Source organism: Phocoena phocoena, chromosome 6, assembly GCF_963924675.1.
Source record: "Phocoena phocoena chromosome 6, mPhoPho1.1, whole genome shotgun sequence".
In the NCBI taxonomy this organism is placed as follows: Eukaryota; Metazoa; Chordata; class Mammalia; order Artiodactyla; family Phocoenidae; genus Phocoena; species Phocoena phocoena.
Window position 1 is genome coordinate 95,524,890 of NC_089224.1, and position 24,645 is coordinate 95,549,534.

Sequence of the window (24,645 nt, forward strand, 5' to 3'; positions counted from 1 at the left end):
CTTCCTTTGGGGAAGGATTGGGGATAAGAATATATCTTCTCACTCCCCCCAAACCTTCTCCCCTTAGCCACTCTACGCCACCTCACTCCCTAGATTGCTTACTTGTGTGAAGAAAAAGCACAGGTCAAAGGGCATTGGGTCACTGGAGATCCCTGCCCCTAGAGGGCACTGCTCTTTCTAGAGCATGAACTCAGGTTGCCTAGAAAGGTAATTTAAATGTTGAAGCATTCTGGATTCTGTCAATTGAATGCATTCTTTCAATCTAATTATACAGGATTAATCTGTCTTTAATAGATGACTATTAATAATTTATATTGTTACCTTTAACAATATAATTCTGCTTAAAATGTCCATTCACATTACTTTTCTCAGGAACTTTCCCTCAACTCCTGGAGTTTAGTTGGAGTTTGTAGCAGTCTATGAAGGCATCCGTGAATGGGGATTTAACAAGGCACTTTTTAGAGAAATAAAGATCAGTTGCCAATGAAAGGAGATGCCAAAAAACTTATAGTATTAAAACAAGTAGATATCAGTATATCATAGTTACAATATGAAAAATAAAAATCTTTCTAAAGTTCTCTGAAATTCGTCTCACGTCATACACACAGCCTTTTGGATTCTTCTGGGGGAAGATCTCTTTATTTTGCTTGCCTTGACTGCAAAGCCTAATCTTTTTGTTTAAATCCAAATGTCAAGTTCAAAATGGAAAACGTGGTGGACGTGTTCTGGTTGTCTCTCCAGGTCTACTCTCTCTCCTTCTCTATTTTGCTCTGTGCCCAGGAAGTTGACCTCTAAGGAGTGTATCAACCAGCTTCCTTGCCCTCTGGCTTCTGGGAGATTTGCCCAACAGGAGGAACCAATAGGAAAACCATGCAGGAGAAGAGAGAGGTTGTATTTACTCCCCCAGGTCTCTCCTTGCTAGCTGTGGTTTGGCAGCAATCGTGTTCCTCTACTTAAGGTATGATCCTCCCGTTTGTGGCCCTCTCCTACAGCTACAGTCTCACAGGGTCGAGGAAGTACTACTTCTCTTTGCCCCTTTGACCCAGGGGTGGAAATGGCTTTGCACCTTTGGTAGTCCCCGGTTCTTCAGCAGCCCCTGTTGCTTTTCCTTAACCCTGCCCTCGCCTCTATAAATGGACACGTGATTAACTTTCCTGCTCTGTAAATGGACATGTGATTAACTTTCCTGCTTTTCATCTTTTTGAGTGCTGGGAACTGCTGGGACTCTGACTGATACAGAAAGCCAGCACGGATAAGGAAAAGAGGGCCAAACTGGGAGTCCTGTGGCTTTACTTTTGGTTCTCGCTCAGGTACTATTTTGCTACGTGACCTTGGGTAAATCCTTTTTACTCTCTGGATTGCAAACGCCTCATGTGTAAAAAGAGTGGTTGGACAAAATCAGAGGACTTTTAGCACATTTTTTGCTCATGTACTTCCAAAAGAATTCTGAAATACCACATATTTTAAAAATTTGTCATCACGATTTTAAATAGTTGTAAAGGATACGATGTCCTGCGTATTGTAAATACTGGTGTTTAAAAATAAAACTGTTACTTCACTCTTTAAAATATATCCAGTGGAATTTAAATATTATGCTGATTTTATGTCCCATCATCATCCATTTAAAAAAATAGATGAACAAACTCTTCACAGTTAGAAATTTTACAATGTTCTTTTTCTCCTTTAAATCATTTTTCCGTTCCACTTCCCTCACAGAGTTTTATAAGAATGTAATATATTCTTCTGCTTGTAAGTCTCATATGGATCATCTTGGCATAGCCTCTAAATCAAAAATATGTTTGTAGATGGAAATTGAAAAATGTTTTTATTTCCTGTGATCCTAAGGCTCTTAGGGTTAAGCGCTTTCCTGAATTAGGTCATCAACCCAATTAATTTTAGGGTACAGTTGACCAAACATTTGGTAATTGTTAAGCACAAGAAATAAAATAAATGGAAATGCATTAAAGTTAATGGAAGGATTGTGGTGTCTTGATTAAAGGAAACTCTGCTCCCCAACATTTGGAATCAGGCCTCTATTTGGTGCCCTCTCCCTCCCGCCCCCAACCCGGGGTTATGCACCGAGGTCAATGCCCCACAGTAAGATTTGGATGCATAAGGGATGCACCTTTATTTTGTCAAATGGGAGAAGAACAACCAAGAAAGGGAAGGTGGGAAAGGAGAACCAGATTCGTGCTTTCACATTGGAGCTCTCAGGCAGGTCAATTGTAGGAAATCATACAGAGAGCAGTTGAGATCTAGAAATTAATTCTCTTAAAATTCTCTGTGTCGACTACTCCTTGGAAATTGGATCTCCAGTGGATGGGTCCCCGACTTTAAAGGGCATCGCTGAATGGGAGCTTTCACAGTCATATTTAAGAAAGCCAGTTCTACGGTCAGACAGCCTCAACACGAATGTGCTGTGTGACTTGGGCAACATCATTCGCTGAAGTTTCACGCCTGTATCATCTCTAAAATGGGGATGCCTACAGCTCTACCTCATAGGGGTTCTTTAAGAACTAACTGAGGTCAAATGTGTAAAGCACCTGGAATATGGCAAATGGTTTATCCAGAAAGGATTCATAGGACTGTGGAGGCTCCTCCCAGCTCTGACATAGTTGTGCAAGGGGGCTGGGATCCACTGAGTGTGATCTGTTTTCTTCCGTTAAGCCTCCCACTTTAAGGCAATGAGCTGCCACTGTAAATGTCCTGATGTCCCCGAATGAAAAGCAGAATACTCCAGGTTCTCTAGCTCTGCTTTGGGGGTTAGTTTTACTGTCTACTACGGCTTTTCCAGTATTCCCAAAAAAAGCATCAGTCAATATTTATCCTCAGGTACTGACCTTTGCCCCCTCAGAGAGGGTGATATTTCCAGCGCATTCTCGTGGTAGAAGAAAGGGGCCATGGGGCTGTAGGTTTACAGACTCATTTGTCTGTCTTAATAGAGCTCCCCTCTCTCTCAGAGAAATAATCCTAAGCAGGCTATGTGCAGAGTGTGCAAGGCCAGAAAATGACACCTCCTGCTTTGCAGGAACGGGAATAAAGTATACATTCACTTACACCCTCCCGGAGAAGTTGGGGTGGCTCAGGGGCCACTTTTGAATCAGGCAAGCCAATATTTGAACTTTCTGCCAGAGAAACAGAAAGAGACATTGATATGCTAAAAAGTTGCTAACTGAGGCAGTTTTGCCGTCACCTGCTCTGATGTGACTTCTGTGCTCACGTTATTCCTCAGACACTAGACCTGCGCGATGCCCCTGCTGACTGCCACTTTGCCACCAGAACGTGGGCCTCCCTGACACATGGGCAGGCTGAGTCCTGAAGTCTCAGTTTCATTTCCCACGGGTGCAGGGGAGCACTGCTATTTTCCCCTTCGAAAGAAACTGTGCATACTGCCCCTGGGGTGGTTTCCTTCTTTACCATCTCTCAGAGCACAACTTTAATTTATGGAGTCTTGGACAACTTTATCTAAATGCTTTTTTATTTTGAAATTTAATTTTGTTCTAACAGTTTTTGAGAAGCAAGAAAATTGGTGATAAGTATAGTAGATTGATTACACTTAAGGTCCCAATTCTTTATCCCTCCCTGTATCCATGCCTTGTGCCATGTAACTGTGCATATTCCCCTGCTTGGACCCTGGGCCCAGCTGCGTGACTTGCTTTTTTGTCCATGGGATGCTCACAGATGTGACTTAAACAGAGGCTGGTAACGTGCTTGCACAGTTGGGCTTGTCTGCTTTTCCCCTCTGCCATGGCCAAGTGAATGTGCCTGGGCTAGCCTGCTGGAGGATGAGAAATGTGTGGGCCAGAATCACGTGGCCCTAGTTGTCCCAGCCATGGCCAACATAGATCAGCCAAGAGCCAGCCAACCCCAGCCACGTGGACAAGCCCAGCCAAGATCAGAAGAACCTTTCAACTGATCAGCAGACTCACGAATTAAATTCATGCTGATTATTTGAAGCCTCTGAGTCTTGGGGCTATTTGCTAGGTAACACTGTTGTGGAAATAGATAGCTGCTAGCATATTGGCCCACTTGCCTTCCAGGAACAATGTTCAAGGGAATCCTGAGTCCACATGCAACAACTCTCAAGGACTCCGGAAATTATGAGAATTAGAAGAAGTAGGGAATCTTACCTGGGAGGCTCAAATGCTTCCACCTTGCAGGTGAGGATCTACATCAGTGAGATTCAGGATAGCAAAGCGAATATGAGTACAGGCTCTGCAGTTCGACCCCTGGGTCCAAAACCCAGATCCACTTAGGAGCTCTGTATCCTTGGGCAAGTTACTTTACCTCTTTTTGCCTCGGTTTCCTCATTTATAAAACAGGAAGGATAAAAAAATAGTACCTACCTCATCAAGTTGTTACAAGAATTGATGGTTTTAATGCACTAAGAACAGCTCATTGCAAGCTCTAGGCAAGTATTTGTTGAATAAATAAATAAAATGTGACCTCATTTATACCCACAGGCTAGGAAGGCCTGGGAGACTTCTGGGTGACATTTGTCTTTTGGTAGGAAGGATACATTTAGATCAAGGAAGGGCTGTTTCTCATTTCATAGAGTCAAACATTGACTTCTGAAAAGCTGAGTGCATACTCAACAGCTCTCAAAAATCTAGGGAAAAAATGTTTTCCTTTGGAAAATTCACTCTATTGTGTGAATACCTTCGGCTCAGTTAATTCACCTTACTAAGTCTGGGGCAGGGCTCAATGTGAGATTTCAGGAAGCTTGGCAGAAATGGTTTATTCATTGTTTAAGAGGCCAGGAAGGATTTCCATTCCAAATTAGTGAAATAAAAGTTTTGGTGCACAGAGATATAATCCTCAACATACATTTATTATCTCACAATTTCTGTGGGTCAGGAATCTGCTTTTGGGTCTATCATGAGGCTGTAAGCAGTGGCTGGTGTCTCACTGAAGGCTCAACTAGGAAAGGATCTGCTTCCAAGCTTGCTTACCCGGTTGTCCACAGGACTTAGTTTCTTCTGGGTTGTTGGACTAAGTGCTAAGTTTCCTATGTGGCGCTGGCCAGAAGCTGTCCCCAGTTCCTCGTCATGTGGAACTCCTCAATGTGGCCAGCAAGGTTGAGTCTACTAGACAAAAAGAAGTTATGGTCTTATGTAACATAACCACGGAAATGACAACCCATAATTTGCAGTATTCTCCGGATTAGAAGCAAGTCTCTCCCTCACTCAATGGTAAGGAATTATGCAAGGGCATGAATACCAGGAGGTGGGGATAACTAGGGGCCACCTTAGAGTCTGCCTGCCTGGCTGCCTACCAGAGAGGCTGCACATGGCCTCTCAGTGTGGCTTAGCTTCCTCACGACACGGCAGCCTCAAGGAATTTGGGTTTCTTACATGATGACTTAGGGCTCCAAGTATGAGCATTCTAATGAATAAGATGGAAGCTGCTTTGTCTTTCATGCTTCAGTCTAGGAAGTCACTCAGCATCACTTGCATGGTTGTCTATTGGTTGAAGCAGTCAGGAGTTCACCCAGATTCAAAGAGAAGAGAATTAGACTCCAGCTCTTGAGGAGGAGAGGGAAAGTCACGTTGTAGAAGAGCACGTGGGATGAGAGACATTGTTGTAGCCATCTCCGAGCTCTGTCACACCTCTGATGCTGTTATCCCAACCCTTTGGTAAAGTCTGACACTACTGTTCAGCTTTACATAGGGGAGTAGTGGAGAATCAAGGGATGACATAATAAAAAGGAGTGTGGTCTGCTAAAAGGGACCATATATTTATTATCCAAATAGTGACACTGTTTTGAGAGTGAAAGGGAGTGCTATTAGCAATCTTGCTGGGACAAGAGGCATAAATCAGAACTGCTCAGGGTAAAGTAGGATGTCTGGTCAGCCCAGTCCTGCCCTCATTCTCCCTGCTCCTGGAGACTGTGTGGAGGAAGAATCATCCTAAGGGATAGACTTTGCCTGGGAATCTCAGGTGGTGACCAGCGCTGATAAGCACGGTGGTTCTTCACAGCAGTGGGACTAAGAGCACTGTAGAGGGGCCCACCATGATCAGGAACAAAGCAGTCAGAAAGGTGACCCCGGAGGAATGCAACACAAATCGTTTTTTTTTTTCAGTTACAATGGACAGAGTCCTTACTCAAACTGGCTTAACAAAACCAAACCCCCCCAAAAAGGGTATAACTGATTCACGTAATTAAAAAGTCAAAGGAAGTATAGCTTCAGGCGTGGCTGGATCTAGGGGTTCTAACTGTCATCACGACTGTTCCTTCCCACCTCTGGGCTCTGTTTTCCTCTCTGTCAGCTATCTTCAGGGAAACTTTTTCTACACGGTAGCCCCTGGTTCCTCTAGGCTTAAGCTCTATCCTCTCAGTAATCTCAGTGGAAAGGGAAACTTTGCATTCCGATTTCTTGAAAGTGAATCTCATTGGCTTGACCTGCCATGTAACCATTCCTGAACCAATCTGGGGCAAAGGGGATGAAATATATTGATTGGCCAGGTCTGGGTCATTTGCTAATGGCACTCAGGGGTGAGTAGAGAAACTCCACCCAGAATACAGAGACTGAGCATCGTGGAGGTATTGTTCTCCAAGGAACATTGAAATTCTGTCACTAGAATGAGGTGTGATGGAGAACAGATGACCTCTATAGCCCTCTTTCCACAAAAAAAACTAGAAGAGGATAACTTTCAAGAGAGAAGAGAGAAATAAGCCTTTAGATTTTACCTGCCAGTTGCCAGACCTGACCAATTCTGGCATTTATGTCTCATGACAGCTCCATGAAGTCAGTGAAATCAGTGGTCTCATCACCCTTTGACAGATGCAGAAACTGCAACACATTGGCAGAGGAGGGAAGATGTATCAGTTATCTGTTGCCACAGATAATGCTGTGTAACAAACCACCCCAAAACTCAGTGATATAAAACAATAAGCATTTACTTAACTCATGAGTTGTGGGTTGGGGATTTAATCTGAATTGTTCTTCTAATCTAACTCTGGTGGTGGCTGGCTGTTGGCTGGGGTCTCACACAATTTGTGGTCAGCTGGGGCAACCAGGGTGCTCCCCTTACTCTCCTAGTTTTCCAGCAGGCTAGCTTGAGTATATTCTCATGGTGAAGGCAGAAATGCAAGAGTGAATACAAACCCAGTTGTACAAACACCTTTAAAGACTCTGCTTATGTGAAATTTGCTAACATCCCATTGGTCAAAGCAAGTCATGTGGGCAAACTCAGGTTCAAGGGATGGGGAAATAGACTCCACCTTTTTAGGGAGAAGAACTGCAAAGTCACATGTCAAAGAGGGATAGGTGCAGGGAGGTGTGCAGAGTTGAGGCTTTTAATGCAATCGGTCTACCACAACAAAAAGGGAAGTACAACAAGCCATGATCCTTTGAGGTCACTAAAGGTAAATGTATTAATTTTGTTTCTCAATAAACTTGGGATAAAAGTCTTAAAGGATTAATTATCATTCTACCTTTATTAAAGCTGCTTTTTAAAAAGTTCCTTCTTCAGCTGCTATAGAACACATTATGATGGTTCCTCAAAAAATTAAATGTAGCATTACCACATGATCCAACAATTCCACTTCTGAGTATATACCCAAAAGAAGTGAAATCAGGGATTTGAACAGAAATTTGCACAATCATGTTCATAGCAGCATTAATCACAGTAGCCAAAAGGTGGAAACAACCCAATGTCTGTCGATGGATAAATGGATAAACAAAATGTGGTACATCTGTACAACAGAATATAATTTAGCCTTAAAAAGGAATAAAATTCTGATACATGCTACATCATGAATGAACCTTGAAGACATTATACTAAGTGAAATCAGAAGGACAAAAAAGGACAAATGTTATATGAATCCCACTTATATGAGGTCCCTAGAATAGTTAAATTCACAGTGGCAGAAAGTAGAATGGTGGTTACCAGGGCCTGGGAAGAGGTAATAGAGAGTTATTGTTTAACGGGTACAGTGTCATTTTGCGATGATGAAAAATTCTCGAGATGAATAGTCGTGATTCACAACAATGTGAATGTACTTAATGTCACTGAACTTAAAAATGGTTCAAATAGTAAATTTTAGGTTTGTACATTTTACCACAATAGGAAAAAGACATTCCTTCCCTTGACATTGATATTCGAGGTTTTGATTGAGCCAACAGCCAATCAGCTAATATTTTTGCTGCCTAACGTTAACATATGGGCGTGCTTGGCCATATGGAAAACAGGAACTTGGTCCTCTCCTCGTGAATCTCATAGTCAAGTCGGGGAACTGGAATATTAAAATCATGAGGATAGGGCTTCCCTGGTGGCACAGTGGTTGGGAGTCCGCCTGCCGATGCAGGGGACACGGGTTCGTGTCCCAGTCTGGGAAGATCCCACAGGTGGCGGAGCGGCTGGGCCCGTGAGCCATGGCCGCTGAGCCTGCGCGTCCGGAGCCTGTGCTGTGCAACAGGAGAGGCCACAACAGTGAGAGGCCCGCGTACCGCAGAAAAAAAAAGAAAAGAAAAAAAAAATCATGAGGATAGCAAGGCCCTGAGAGTTTACAATATTGTGTTACCTATAATACAAGGCAACTTGGGCTCCACATAAAGCCATGGCCAATAACTGTTACAGAACTTGAGAGATGTGTTAAAACTACAGATAGGTGCCCTTCCAGACCTATTAATTCAGAATCTTGGAGGTGTTGGAGGTGGGAAACCTGTCTTTCACAAGCCTCATAGGTGATTCAGATGTATAGCCAGGTTGAAAATCCCTCTAAACTATACACAGATTAATATTAGAGAAAAAAAACTGTTTGAAGAATTGGTAACATTGAAAATTGAAAACATTTTACTTGGTAGAAATGAGCAACAGAAAGTGAAACTGACAAAGACTAATGTTGCACATAGTAAAGATTGTTATTGACTAAAAATGGATGGAAGACCCTAAATCTTCTTGACAAAATCTAGATCACAAAATTTGCCTGGGAAAATTGAACTTGGTAGGAATAAGAGTCACAAAAGAAAACTCACGTTGTTAGGGAAATAATCAGCAATTTTTGATGGGGACAAACCGCTGATCAATGAATCAAATTTTGTTGTCAAACATACATTGAAATGAGATAATTCTGATGAAAGAAATGTCAGTGTAGACTTCTATCTTTTTTGAACATTTCAGATCTATTACTTTTCTTAATTTTTTATTTTGAAATAATTTCAAAGTTATATGGAAGAGTTGAAAGAATAGTACAAATAACTCTTGCATACCCTTTACCAAGTTTCATAATTGTTAACATGCAGTCACGTATTACTGCTTTATCTCATATATATGTGATGTATGTATGCATATAGGAACATATGTAGAAATAATATTTTTCATCTTATACAACCCAGAACATCTATCAAGTCAGACATTTAACATGAATAAATACTATTATCTAATATCCTAGCATATTCAGATTTCACCAATTGTCCCCATAATGTCCTCTATAGCAATATTTTTTCACTCTGATTTAGGGTCCAATTCCAGATCACTCTGCCTTTAGTGGTCATATTTCTTTAGTCTCCTTTAATTTGAAACAGTTCCTCAGCCTTTCTTTGTCTTTCATAACATTGACATTGAAGAATACAGGCCAGTTGTTTTGTAGAATGCCCCTCGATCTGGGTTTGTCTGATGTTTCCTCATGGTTAGATTTGGGTTATGCATTTTTTGGCAGGAATTCTACGTGAGTGCCGTTGGTTCTTGCTGCCTCACGTAGAGGTACATCATGTCCATTTGTCCATTAACTGGTGAAAGATAGATCCCGTTTTTACCTCTGTGCCTCACTCCCCTCATCTGTTTGTGGAGATAACTCAGGAGCATAACTGAACAGCGCTATGGCTGAGCGGTCATTTCAGACATGCTCCACCCACTGGACAGTTTTGCAAATACAAGCCACTGAGATCATGTCATGATTAGTTTTGATCATTACTAACATCTAGGATACATAATGTGTTCTGGCACTCAACATTTTTTCTAACCTTCATACAAAATATGAATATGTATATTATTATTCCCATTTAACAGTTAAGGAAACTGAGGCTCAGAGACAGTAGTGTGATGTGCTCCAGCTCTCATGGCTGGAAAGGGGCTGAGCTGGGATTTGAGCCCAGTCTGGTCTGGTCCAGAGCCTGAGCCCTGCAACATGCCACACTGTCAGCTAATCCCATTCGCAAGTGTACCTCATGGCAGAAAGGACAGATTAAAGCCTCCTTTGAGGACCTCCAGATGGCATAATGAGAAAAAACAAGATGGACCAGCTCCTGCCATCTTCGTTCCTCTCCCTCCTTCCCCTGGCCTGGGTTCTACTCCCTTCTGAGATACAGAAGAACTAAGGTCAGGATTGTTGCCGTAGTTGGGGGCGTAGCCTGCTGGACATGGGGCAGCTGCCTCCAAAGCTGACTTTGTTCCCTTCTGGCTAGATAATGCTGCTCAAATGAGGTGACTCCATCCCACCCCGACCAAGGGGCCTGAATTTCCCTATGTATGTTAAAGTGGAAATGAGCTGGGACTAGAAATAATAACTACCTTGTGCTTAGTGCATAACATGAATTAATGCTTTAAATCACCCTGTATGTTAGGTACCATATTTTGCCCATTTTGCAGATGAGAAAACTGGGGCTTTTATGGTAGCTAAGGTCACAATATGGTGAGTACAGAGCAGGGATTCCTACCAGATCTAATTGCCAAGACTGGATGAGATCTTCACCAGGATGCTAGACTTTCTCTAGGCTTCATAGGATGGCAGGTGTATGGAATAGGTTTTTGAAACATGTGGCACATTTTACTGCGTCTGCTGTTGAATCCATGGACGGGTTACTCACATTTGGCCTTAATTCTGATATTTGCTCTGGGCCATCAGCTTGATCCCCTCTCTTTTGATTTGCCAGCCTTGTGTCCTGGGCCTTCATTCTTTCTGGCTTTTCTTCCCTGGGGAACTGCTAAGGCCTCAAGTACCTGTCTCTCTGGAGACTTCACCATGACTTGCAAGGACCTCTCTTAAGGAAATAAGCTGATGCCACATCTTCCCAACTTCTTTCTTTGTGGGGGAGGGGAGGAAGAAGTGGGTAAGGTAGGAGAAGAAGAAAATTCCACAGTCAAATCAAGACGATTTAATGAATCTGTCGATTTTGGTTTTTTGGGGGGCAGGAGGTTTTTCGGCCACGTTGTGCGGCTTGTTGGATCTTGGTTCCTGGACCAGCGATTGATCTCAGGCCCTGGCACTGAAAGCACTGAGTCCTAACCACTGGATCACCAGAGAATTCCCGAAAGGTTCGATTTTTATTCCAATCACCAGAAATTTCCATGGGGGCAGCCAGAGCGCTGTGGACAGAGCCTGGCCTGAGAGTCAGACTGGGCTGCCACTGGCTGCTTTGGGCAAGGACTTGAGCCTCAAATTCCTCACCTTTAAAATAGGGCGGATTGTACCTTCTCTGCCCATCTCAGAGATGTAGTGGATCAAATAAGAAAATGCTGACATCTTGTTTAGTAAATTGCTAAGAAATCGTATAAGACTGGATTGTGTGGTTCTCTCCCATCATGTAGAGACTTACACAGCCTGAGTCTCCCTGGCAGGGGTTTCACAAAAGAGCATTATTTAGGCTTAAAAAAGAAACTCGGCTTGAGGAAGAAGACATCATTTTGTGAAGTCCCTGCCTTCATTCTGTTCCACACTCTTGAGAACCTACTGTTTCACTCTAAAGGCATCTTCTTCACCAAGATCAACCCACAAGATTTTAGCTAAGACCCAGGTTCTGTTTCAGACCCAAAGGCTATTTCTGGGGCAGCTGCTGTCTCTCCGTTCCCCTCATCAGCCTGTGACACAAGCTTGATATCTACCTTGCACTCTCACTTGACAAAATCTCAAAATCTCACCATTCTCAATATCTGATTACCACCCTGCCCAGCCTACCACACCCACTTCCCTCAGGGATGGGTGTCCAAGTCTCTGTGTGTTATGTGATGGCATTCCCCTTGCTCATCAGTGATTGGCTCCTGGTGGCATCTGAGCCGATGAGCTTGGCCAACCACATTCTCTGTCCCAAGAAGTTGGACTGGAACACAGAGATACCAGTCAGCACCTGTTGGCACTGAGGTCATTTTGATTGTGTGCCCAGAGAGGCAGAGAGCACCCACCTGGACAGAGGTGGGAAGGAAGTGGGGCAGAGAGACAGACAGAATGAATTAGAGCTGAGATGTCCGGAGACCTGTTGCACAGAGTGACGGAGAGAGCAAGCCTGGTTCCTGATGATTTTCTAGTTCCTGGCGCCAAACCTCTGGAGGTTTCATTTCATTTCCTGCCCTTGGGTACTATGATTTAATTTAATAAAATAACACTTTTTTGTTAAGCAAGATTTTGTTCCTACTGGTTACAACTAAAAGAGTGTTGATGAGACTGGTAGGCTTACCCCCATTTTACAGAGACAGAAACTAAGGCATAGCAATTAAGTCAGGAGCCCAGGGTCACACAGCCAGTCAGTGGCAGAGGCTGGAAACTCGGTTCTCTGATTCCAATAGCTGACGTGTATGGAGTGTTTTCTTTATACTAGGCACTTTCTAAAAGCTTTATGTGTATTATCTCATTTCATCCTCAAAGCACCCCTACTGTCAGCACTACAGAGATAAGGGGAGATTGAGCTGTCAGCTCAAGATCAGGTAGCATTCGAGGGCCAGAGCCAGGGCTGGGTGGGACCCAGGCTGTTGACTCCACAGCCTGGGCTCTTAGTAATTAAAGCAGTGCTGGTTCTGGGGGAAGTGGGCTGGGGATGGAAGGGGTCAGAAGTTTCTAGAATTTGATAAACACAAGTATGTCAAGCTGAATCATGGACCCTTAGAGTATAGGTAAGCCCTTGGAGGTCCCTACTTGACTATGTATCCACCTAATGTAAGTGTCTGTTCCCAGAAGCTCTGACCTATGGTCATCCTGTCCCTGTGATATCGTGGTGCCTGTTCCATCACTGAGCAGGTCTTGTCCTGGCCCCGGGTTCTCACTAAATACTCCCTGTCCTCCCCCCAGCCCCATCCCTGCTTGTGGTGAGTCTACTCTAAGTTAACTTCCAGAACAGCGATAAATCACAGCTCTGTGTGACTGCGATGTTTCCACTATGGTTTGGGACATGTGTGCGTTCATTTAGAAACCGGATTTTGTCAGGAAGATATCAAGCCCAGTCTTCGTCCCCTGAGCACATACCCTTCGTGGCCCAGGAGGGACAGAGTGAATAAGGGACAGACCCTCCAGGGCCAGGACCTTTGGAGGACACACCTCCCTCCCCTCAGTGGTGTTAAATGCACTCTAGGCTCTCTGTCGGGATGTGCCTCATGGAAGAGAAGGCCCAGTTCCTGTGACTGTGGGTACTAGAGAAGCAGAAAAGGCTTGCGGTCATTCCAGAAAGAGAAGGCTGAGAAGGTCCTGTGAGTATTTTCCAGGCCGAAGGTGCCTGAAAAATCATTCCAGGTTGGGGTCACTGACCCTTTTGCGAAATCGGTGAAAGTCAGAGATTTTCTTCCCTAGAATGCACATGTAGAGATACATTTACTTAAGGCATACAATTTCTTAATTCATGGATCCCCAAACCTATTTAAGAATCCCTGATCTAAGGAGACTCTGCCATCTGATTAAGACCCAGGGAGGAAGGATGCTTCCACCCAGCCTTCCTGCAGGATGGAATCTTCACCGACCCGTTGTGGCTAGGTTGGGTCCTTTCTCTTTCCCCTATGCCTGTGCATTTTGCTGTTGGCACTGTATGACAATGGCTTTTCAAATTTGGTCCTTAGACCACCAGCATCAGCATCACCTGAGGACTTGTTAGAAATGCAAATTCTTGGTCCCTACCCCTGACTGGTTAAATCAGAAGTCTGGGTGGGGCTCAGCAATCGGTGTTGGAACAGGCCCTCGGTGCGATTCTAAGGATCGCTCAAGTTTGAGAAGGGCTGCTGCAATCCTCTTTTCCGTGGTGCAGCTGCCCTACTAGACACAACATGCCTGGCACATAGTTAAGTGCTCAACGACTACTTATTGCATCACGTTTTCCTGGCTCCCAGGGCAGGATTTTTTCCCTTGGTACCCCATGGCTCTCAGCCGTGGTGACCGAGACTCAGTGTTGTTTTGGATCCAGTTTTATTCTGCTCCAGGGCCTTAAGTCAGGTGTGGCTCCGCTAGGCAGAGTAGGGGGTCTGGTCTTGAGACAGGTGCTTAGAAACCTTCACAGAGGGATGGAGCCAGAGAGACATCACACATGGAGCATTTCCCTGCGTAACAGGGCCTCAGCCATCTGGTGGCTGAGGGGCAGACAGGCTGGGGGCTGCCTGGCCTGCACGTGTGTCCCGGGCTCACAGGAGCCCAACACTGCCAAGCTCCACAGGCTGCCCTGCTCCCCTCGGCGCCTGCCCTTCACTAGCCTTGGCACAGGCTGCCAAACCTTTGCCAGGGACACGCTTGCCAGGCTGGCAGGGAGAAAAATGGCCACTTTTTATTTTCAACGACTTTCCAGCTTTGGGGGTAGTGGGGGAATGGTTCAGAGATTCCTCTCACTCTCGTGTGTGTTTGGTCTGGAGAAGTGTGTGTCTCTTAATTCTTTGCCTCCTGTGTAGGGATAAATTTCTCACATGTTCATTCTTTAGGGAGAGACAGTGTCTTCTATACAATCCCTTAGTTTCCGGACATTTAAAAAATAACTTTTCTAGAGGGTGCAGGGAAAAAATTTCTGTAACTCTTCCTGTCTCATATCGACCCGACTTCTTAAACATCAAACAAGACAAAACAAAACAAAACAAAACACACACACACACACACACACACACACACACACATACATACATTTGAGTTTTTAAGGTCGGGGCAGCGAAGAGATACCTGTTTACCCTTAATTTCCAATGCTTTTATTTTAAAAAACTATCCTTCTATTTTTCTCTTGGGGAGGGGTAAAGAAAGATTTCTCTCATCTCATATATACGCAGTTCTTCACATTTTTATTCAAAAAATCTATCAGTTGTGGGAGATGTAGGATCTCCAGTAATCCCTCCCATCCCTATATGGGGCAGGTCCTTCAGACTTTTTTTTAAAAAAATCTGATTTTTTTGGAGGGTGAGGAGGAAACGGGGGGAAAAATCCCCTTTAAACCTTTCCCAAGTTACAAGAAGGCAGTTCCCAAATTTAAAAATAATCTGATTTTTTAGGGTGTTGGATAAAAATATTCTTGTTTATTTCACAGTTTTGCAAATTTTTCTTTTTGAAATCAACTTGATTGGGGGATGTGGGTGGGGCGTCTAACCCCCCCCCCTTAACCTTTTGCCCTTCTGATCTTACATGGGACCAGTTCTTCAAACTTTTATTTTAAAAATAAATACGTTCTTTAAAAAAAATTGACAGGAGTAGAGAGAAACAGTCTCTTTATCCCGCATTTCACATAAAAGCAGCTCCTCAAATATTTATTTTTAAATTCAATCTGATTGGGGGGGCTAGAAAGAGTCCCCTTAGCCCCTCCTGTCTGACATACGGCTAGTTCTTCAAACTTTTATTTTTCGATTACATTAGATTTTTTTGGAGGGGTGCAGGGGCAATAGGAATATCCCCATTGAGCCTTCCGATTCTTCCATAAGGCCAGTTCTTCAAACTTTATTTAAAAAATCAATCTGATTTTTTGGGGGGTGGAGGGGGGAGCCGAGGAGTTCCCATTAACCCCTTGTGTTCCGTCCAGGGACGGCTCCCCAAACTTTTCTTCCAACGTGAAAATGACCTCTCCGAGGGGCTGGAGAGCGGGGGCAGGGCAGGAGGGCGCTGGGGGGCGGGTGAGGGAGGCGCGGGGAGAGCGGGGCGCGGCGCGGGAAAGTTTGGGGGGCGGGTGCGCCGCGGCCCGGGGGCAGGCTGGCGGGCGGGAGCGGCGCGCCCGGGGGCCGGCCGGCTTTGTGTGCGACGCGGAGGCCGGCGGCGCGGAGGCCGAGGCCGAGGCCCGGAGCTCGCGGGCCGCGCGGCGAGGCCGGCCCGGGGGCGGGCAGGGCGGCGGGGGGCGGCCGCGGGCCCGCGAGGGGCGGCTCGGCGGCTGCGGCGGCGGCGGCGGGTGCGGGCCGGGGGTGGGGGCGAGGGCCGGGCGCCCCCCCTGCGCGCCCCCAGCGCCCCCGCCCCCCCGGCCTGAGCGGGGCGGGCGGAGGAGGGAGCGGCGGCGGCGGCGGCGGCGGCGGCGGCGGCATTGTGCGCGCACCAGCAGCCCGGCCCGGGAGGAGCAGGACGCGCCGGGGCCGCCTCCTCCCGCACGGACCCATGAACCAGCCGGGCGGCGCGGCGGCTCCGCAGGTACGACGGGGGGCCGGGGGCATGCACAGCGCTGGGGACCCCGGGGGGCCGGGGCCCGGGGCGCTGCGCCACTTCATTGCAAGATTTGCAAAATGCAAAGTGCCTGGGCACGTTTGCGGGCTTTTTTGTGGGCGCAAACGGGAGGGTCGGGGTCTGGAGAGCCCCCCCGGGCGCCGCGGGGTGTGAGGAGGGTGGGGGTGACGGGGGGGTCTTTTCAGGCCCCCACTCGGCGCCCCCTCCAGCCCCGGGCTCGGACCGGAGCCCAGAAAACAAAGCGGCGAGAGAACAGAGCAGCCATTTCAGTTTGGACAATTCACATTTTGCAAAAATACAACCCCTTCCAGCTCTCCCCCCTCCCCCCTAAATTTGCAATTTCCCCCTGACCCTCTGTGCGCTCGGGGTCCCTGATGACCCCCCGGGAGGTCTCTCCCCCCTGGTCCTCTGTCTTTGCAACAATCTTTTTTTTTTTAGGCCATATTTCCCTTTCTCAATTTTTTTTCTAATTTTTCTTCAAACGGTAGTTTTTTCCCATTAAAACGACGCCACCTAGAGGATACTATTTTGTAAATAAAAAAAGAAATTAAAATTGAAAAGAAATATTTTTTATTTCTTATTTTTTCAAAAGTTTGCTCTATAAGACAGTGGAGGGGAAAGAGATTCTTTTTTTTTCTTTTTGGGGGTGACAATTTTCACTTTGATCTTTCCAGGAGTATGGAGACAATTTTTATTTCTGAAGCTAAATCCAGATAATATGTAAATGAAAATTAAGCTGGAATTTGAATGAATTCAGTTTTTGAAGGGGAGAAAGCAAAAAGCCTTCTAAAACCAAAGTCAGTTTGGCTGCCCAACTCATTTTAGTTTGAGAAAAAAACTATTTGGGTTGAGGAAAGGAGGGAAATTGTTGAGTTTAGGGGAAACTGGGAGAATTGGCTTTATTGAAGCAATTAGAAATTGTACTTCATTGTAATTTGGAACTTGTTTAGCTCAGCGGGCAAAAAAGACTAATTTTGCCATTTGGCAATATTTAAATTTTTCTATTTCCAAGAAGGAAGGATTTAAAAAAGAAAATAGACCCTAAAATGTTGGCTTTGGACACACCCAAAAATTGTAGGTTTTTTAAAAAAAATTTTCATTTATGTTTTACTGCAGTTGAATCTCAAGGTTCTAAAGAAAAACAGAAACTGGAAAACTTAGAGTGAAATCCTGTCTTTTTTTCCCTGCATTTGTTGGGTTTTGTGTTATTTTTTTTTGTTTTGATGGAATAATTAAGACTGTTTTCTGATTTTGTTTCCTGAAAGGTCTAGGCTTTCTTTTTTTGTTGTTGTTTTATCCAGAAAATGTCAGAAACCTTTTCTGAGCAATGTTCAGTGGAAAAAAATGTAAATTCATTACATTATACAAACTGAGTAGCCCACAGATTTGTAGGAGAGACCGCCATTAAAATAAGATATGCATAATTAACATTATTATGAAAAAACTAACAGTGGATTCACAGAAGCTCATTTTTTATGACATGCAACTGAATCAGTTGATAAATACAAGGGTTGAGGAATCCTTGGTAGGAAGAAAATTTTCCTTTCTTTTTGCTTGCTCAGTCTTCCAATTTGAAAATTTTATTATTGAAAAAAAAAAATAGCCGGATTGGTTTCAGCCTCTTTGATTGTGATGTGGGGTTGGTAGTTTATTAACATTTGGTATTTTTCACAAATTTGATTACTTTCAAATGGGGGGGAAATCCATTGATCTTGATCAATTGTGGGGGGGGGGTCTGTGATTTTTTTTTTTTTAAAAAGCACAAATTTTACTGACTTAAGAAGGAAAGATAAAAGGGAAGAACAGAGGAGATGAAAATTCTTATTTTTATCCATCTTCTCTAGTGAAATACTTACTCTGCTGAAAAAATGGGGTAACACACCAATTCAGCTGATTCTAGCATCAAAATTTAATTTTTTTTTCAAGGAAAAAAATCAAAATATAAACAAAAGCCAAACCCAAAGGTACTTGTCTTTGGAACATGAAAGCATTATGTGCAAATAGTATTTGATGTAGTTTTTTGGCCTTCAAAAGAATCGAATAAGGTGAACCCCCCCCCCACACCCGGCCCAATTTCTTTTTTTTCTTTGGGAAGACAGACTAACTGAATTGAAATTTAACAGAGGAAAATAAGGTACCTACCCAAAGTTGAAGGGTTATTTGTGATAAATTAGTATCTGAACTTGCTGGGGATTTTGCACCAAAAAAAAAAAAGTTCTAATTTTTCTGTCCAAAAGGAGGGGGAAATATTGTTAGCATTTGTGGAGTGGGATCTTGATGGGACCTGATGATGGGTCACACAGGGCTAGGACAGGAAACCCTATCCCCTTTCGCCAGTCACCAGCTGGTCTTAGAAGAAATGATGGCCCCAGTCCATGGATTCCCATCCCAGTTTTTTGGAAATTCAGTTTTCTAAGGGGATACAAATTATGTGAAATGTATTTGACAGTGACAGAGGTTCGACATTACCCATCAGCACCATTGCATTTGGGAGATTTTTACTTTTTTAGTAACAAAATCCTTCAGGGCTGACTGGCCACATTCTGACATTTGGAATGAGCTTTTTTTTTTTTTTTTTTAAACAGAGCGTAATTAAAAATTTTTTCTCTGTTGAATTATTTAGGCCGATGCCTAGGACGGTCAAAGAATTTATAATTTCCAAGGGCTCTGGAGGCCTCATGAGACAGTAGGGCCAGCTTAGCAAGGGATGGAGGAGAGCTGTGCCCTGGACTGGGGAGGGGTGAGTTGGGCACCCTTACCGGGCATCTGAGAAAAAGTCAGGGTTGTAGATAACAGGTTATTTCTGGTGCAAGGAATAAAAATATTGCAGCACGTCCCTTTGTGTGTCCTGGATCTCCTGACACACAACTCAGATTCCTTCATTCCATTCTATTGAAATTTTGTTGTGTTGTCTACGGTTTAAAGGGAACTCCTGGCTGGAAATTGAAAATCATCTCTGTTTTGTAGGCCTGTTTTTTTCTTTCTTTCTTTTTTTTTTTTTTAATTGGTTATTCGGATCATGTTTGTTGTTAAGGAAATAGAGGTGCATGATGGCACTGTTGGGGGCGGGGTCAGTTTTCTTTTGTTTCTATTGGCGTCTGTCAGAATTGAGACCTGACCTGGGCCATACCTCTCTCACCTCCTATCATGGATGGAAGTGTGACCAGAAATGGATATTTCAGCCAATTTTTTTGTTACGCCATGTCTGTTCACCAAACTCTTTTTTAATATTGGGCAAAAAATCTGACAGATTGGACTTGAGGGGTGGTAATTTGATGATGGGCCGAGTTATTTTGGTGAAAGATCATTTATGCTCAGTTTCACAGAGGAGGCTCTTATTAATGTTTTGCTTTTCTGCCTAAGGAGGTTTTTTTTTTTTTTTCTAATAAGGTTTGAAATTTCAAGGGCTTGCTTTATAGCTTGACTTTGGACCAAGCTAAGAAGAAGGGTTTGCTTATACTTTCAGCCCTGCACAGAGGTGAACTTGAACAAGGGCTCTTGCTTTTGCAGAAGGAAAGCAACAAAGATGGCTGGTCAGTGTAAGTGTGACCTCTCTCTGGTCCTAGAAAATAAATAGCCAATGGTTTGTTTCGTTTGAGAAACAGAGTTTAAAAACTCCTCCATTGTCAGATGCAATTTCCCTGCCCACTGCCCCCACCTTTGACTCAGCTCTTGGCTTGCTGCTTCCTCTGACCTCAGAATCCTCATGTCTTCTCCTTGGTGGGGTGATGAGAATTTCCTTGTGTGTTTCACTGGATGTATAGGCTGACTTTTCATGGTCATGGTGAAATTTGGAAATTTTTTCATGTGTCTCCTCCCTGGTGATGGCAGGTGAAGTGGCTTTGTGGGTACGCAGGAGCCCTAGCTCTCCCAAAGTCTTGCTGTATGACCTTGGACAAACCACTTATTCCTCCTGAGCCTCAGTTTTTGCATTTGTCATATGAGAGCTTTGGATCAAAACAAAGATATTAATAAATAGTTTTCTTCTCTGATTCTGACTCCAAGCAATGGGCTACAGCTGCCTGGATCACTGTGTTGAGAAGGATTCTGAGGTCACATCTGGACTCCCATTTTCTGGAGAGTGAGGTGCAGTGATCAAATAGCAGTGTCCATCACAGAGTGGGGAGTGTACCTCTGATTCACCATACCCAGGCAGGTTGTAAAATCAATTTAGTGGGTCACAATCAGCATGAAAAATAAAAAAGAATGGAATAGAATACAGGGGAACACAAACTAGCAGAGGCATAGCTATGTATTGAAGGTAAGTGTTGTCTCATGAAACTTTAGTTTTATTTACATATGCCAATATATATGCATGATAAATGTAAGTCCTACCATAAGTCACGGTTAAAAAGAGTTGACAGATACTGGTCTAGATGATCGACAGTGATGTGCTCCAAGAACATCGCACGTGGCTGTTTACACTTTATCTTCTTATTTATTATCCCAGTTGACTTTCACATGAACCCTGTGGGGTAGGTGCCCTGCGCCACATGTTTTGTACCCTGGTTGAGCCTGCCTGAAGGGCCAGCTGTGAAGAAGTCTCAGCTACATGGCAGTCAGGCACACACGTCAGCTTGTTGGCCTTGGATGAGACGGGAAGGACAGGTGCTCTGTCCTTCCACAGTGAAAACAGCATCTTTGCCAGATTCTGTGGCTGGAATGGAGACTTTAAGTAGCGTGGGATCCCTGTCTTGGTGGGAGGGAGAAGCAGCCCCAGTTACTTTCATTCCTCACTTTTACTTCAGATTGCCAGAGGAATTTTTGTGGAGTTAAAGAGTTCATGTTTGTGCTATATTTAAAGTCCAATCAGACTCTGAGCGAATGTCTATATTTTTGTATGTGTGCCCTTCCTAAAAACTCTAGAATTGCTGTCTTGGTCTCCTCATCTTTTAAATGTGTCAGGCCAGCACTGTCCAATCGAAATATAATTTGAGCCACAAATGTGAGTCACTTAAAATTTTGGGGGGAATTCCCTGGAGGGACTCTGTGCTTCCACTGCAGGGGGCACGGGTTCAATCCCTGGTCTGGGAACTAAGATCCTGCATGCCGTGCGGCATGGCCAAAACAAAACAAAAAACAACAAAAATAAATAAATAAATAAAATTTTCTGGTAACACTTTAAAAAAACGAAAAAGAAGCAGGTGAAATTAATTTTAATAATATAGTTTATTTAACCCAAAGTATATCTGCAGTGCTATCATTTCAGTATTCATTAATATAAAAATGATTAATGTGCTATTTTACATTCTTTGGGGGGATATTAAGTCTTTTCTGACTAGCCATATTTCATGAGCTCAGTAGCCACATGTGGCTAGTGGCTTCTATATTGGATAGCACAGGGCCAGACCAGTGTTCCATCTCGTTGTTGTCACTGGGTGGCCTCAAAAGGTTATGACACATCTTTGAAAGCTCTTGGTGTTTGCTGGTGGGACTTCGTTCCTGAACCCTCGATGCTCTGAGGCATTTCAGCCTGTAGAGGTGATATGTTCCATCCATTTAAGCCTCTTCTGGCTAAAGTGGTCCACGCCTCCCTTTTATTTGTCTCAAAGCAGTCTTCTGCCAAGGTTAGGCCAGAACGCTTTAGTTAAAAGTGACAGATGATGGCTAGCAATTCCAGAATGTTGTGTCTCAGCATGTGTGCCGTTGAAGTTGAAAAGTACAGGAGGCTGTCGTAAGAGGTGGGTTTTAATAAAGTATTGCCTGAAAGAAGGATTAAAATGGAAGAAGACAGCAGGTGGGTAGGACCAGGGTTGGGGTCCTCGGGGTGGGGGGAGATCCAGGGGCAAAGATGGTCTGTCAGTGAAATCCATTTCTGAATTGATTGGGGAACCACCATGAAATCCCCCTAGGATAGGCCTTAAGTTAGAAGCATAGAAAATTTCTGACACCTCCCCCAATTGGTGAAATGGAAAGGTGGTTTTGAGGTCAGCCAGACCAGAGTTTAAAATCCAGCCTCATTGTGTGGTTGGCGTTATGTTACTTTGGGAAAGTCACCTCCGGGTTTGGAGCCACAGCTTCTGCATCTGGAAAAAGGGGGGTAATAATCTTGACCTTGAAAGGTTGTTCTATGATTAAATGAAGCAATTCATGTGTTGCATCCAGCCAGTCCTCAGAAGGTTGTCCTTAGAAGGGTGGTCAGTACATGTCAGTAATGCCTGACCCAGTGGTCTCCATTTGGGGAGATTGAGTCCCAGTGACAAGAGTTTTGGTAGTTCTGGAAACTTGATGACTTATCTTTAATAGGCAGAGTTAGGTAACAACAGAAAATGTACACTTTTTTGGTTGTTGCTTTATTTTAGAACAGAGTAGGATGAGACATCCCTTGGACCGTACACATCTTTCTTGTCAAAAGTGGTCTCAATACTTTCATTTCAGGGATGCCCTGGCTCCTCCAAGTATTTCTGGATTTGTTTCAAAGCCTGTGGCACAGTGTTTAAAGGGACAAATCTTAATTTGTCGTGAACTGTCTACCATTGAGCTTCTGCTCATACTGGGCCTTCTGTCTCTTGTGCCCTTTCCCTCCTTTGTCTCTGCTCCATGAGAAACCAGACCCCCCTACCTACCTTGAGACCTGCCTGCATGTCCCCTTCTGTGGAGACTCCCTGAGCCTCCCCAAACTGCAGTACTTTCCAGATACTCTGGGCCCACAGATGAGAGTTGGTTGTTCTCATTTCTGTCTCGCCAGCCGGCTTGTGAGTTCCTTGAGGGCAGAGATCATGGGTTACTCATTTTAGGGTCTGGCACAAAGCAGCAGCTCAATAAATGTCTGATGACTTAATTTGATTTTTTGGAGAAAGCTCAGATCATCTAGATTTGGGTCTAGTGAAGAGTAGGTGACCAGTTTTGGGTTTGGCCAACACTGGTCAACACCAGTGTTTTGTTTTCTTTACCTAAGAAAATGGATTTTCTTAGAGCCAGCTCTGAAGCCCACGGCTCCCTTGGAATAATAAATCAGAGAGGGCTCCTTGGATGGCTCCTTTGACTTTAAATGCTGTGGAGAATTTTTTAAACGTTCCTCATCCCCCTTCGCTCCTGTTGTGTAAACCATTTCCTTAAAATGGTTGGGGGGCATCTGAGGGCATTGCAGGTATGGCAAATGGGACCCAGCATGTCTAAGGAGGTGGAAAAGGGGGGTGTGCCTTGAGGTGGAGGGACTTGACAATACCCTGTCCTTGCTCTAGGAGCTGGTCTTGGCCATGGGCCCTGGAATTGGACTTCAGGGGGCTGTTTGCAGAACAGCTGGTCACATGGGCCCCTTAGATGTAAAGTAGCTAAATGTGTGATTTGATGTTCAACCAGACCCCACCTTTGGTCGGATTCCCGTTTGCACATGCCAAAGATTCAGGGAAAATTTATGGGAAAAAACTGAGAATGTTCTGTCTATTTGCGTAATTTTTTTTTCTGCTGTCATTGTTAACACTTTATGGCCCAGCTCAGCAGGTGAGCACAGGATCCCGTATTTCCTCAATGGTCAAGTTCCCACATTTTCATATTTCTGAAATTGGAATGTGTTTTACAGTAGATGTGTTCTGTTAGAGCACTATTTCTCCCTCTTTTTTTTTTTTTTTTTTGGTCTCAAAAAGCTATTATAAAATCGATGGTGTATCTAACAGTCTAAGGCACCTTGGAATTGAGGATATAGAGTGTCCTGTTCCTGGTGGGGTGGACTGTGACATTAGGGACTTCCAATTCTGCCCTTTTTCTTTTTAGAATTTTTATTTATTTATTTATTTATCTATCTGTCTGTCTATTTATCTATTTATTGGCTGCGTTGGGTCTTCATTGCTACGCGTGGGCTTTCTCTAGTGGCGAGCCGGAGCTATTCTTCATTGCCGTGTGCGGGCTTCTCACTGCGGTGACTTATCCGTTGCAGTGCACGGGCTCTAGGCACGCAGGCTCAGTAGTTGTGGCTCGTGGGCTCTAGAGTGCAGGCTCAGTAGTTGTGGTACACGGGCTTAGTTGCTCTGTGGCATGTGGGATCTTCCCGGACCAGGGCTTGAACCCATGTCCCCTGCATTGGCAGGTGGATTCTTAACCACTGTGCCACCAGGGAAGTCCCTCTGCCCTTTTTTTTTAACCTCACTTATCTCTGGGTTTGGCTTCTTCACCTGTACAGTGAGGCCGGAACTTCGCCTTGGGAAGAAGCATCTGGAACTCTGAGTTAGCACCCCTTTCCTTTTGTGTTTTGCTGGGGCCCCTTCTCTATAAGGCAGAAGTATCCAGTGGGAGGGAGGTGAAGCCTTGTGAACAGGTGTTCCTTTCTGTATGGTCACATGGATGAGCTGTCCTACCTGTGGCAGAACACCAGCTGGACATTTCCAAGGGTAGAACAA

The 24,645-nt window shown here is 44.4% G+C and overlaps 1 protein-coding gene across 1 annotated transcript in view; it reads left to right on the plus strand.

The window, feature by feature from the left end:
- ZNF618 (zinc finger protein 618) overlaps nt 1-24,645 on the plus strand; it is a 354,057-nt gene that overhangs the window by 160,944 nt on the left and 168,468 nt on the right. The window contains exons 3-4 of the mRNA XM_065879940.1: nt 15,684-16,043; nt 16,120-16,276. Of these exons, the coding sequence (XP_065736012.1) occupies nt 15,684-16,043; nt 16,120-16,276 (517 nt within the window). The remainder of the gene's footprint in view (nt 1-15,683; nt 16,044-16,119; nt 16,277-24,645) is intronic.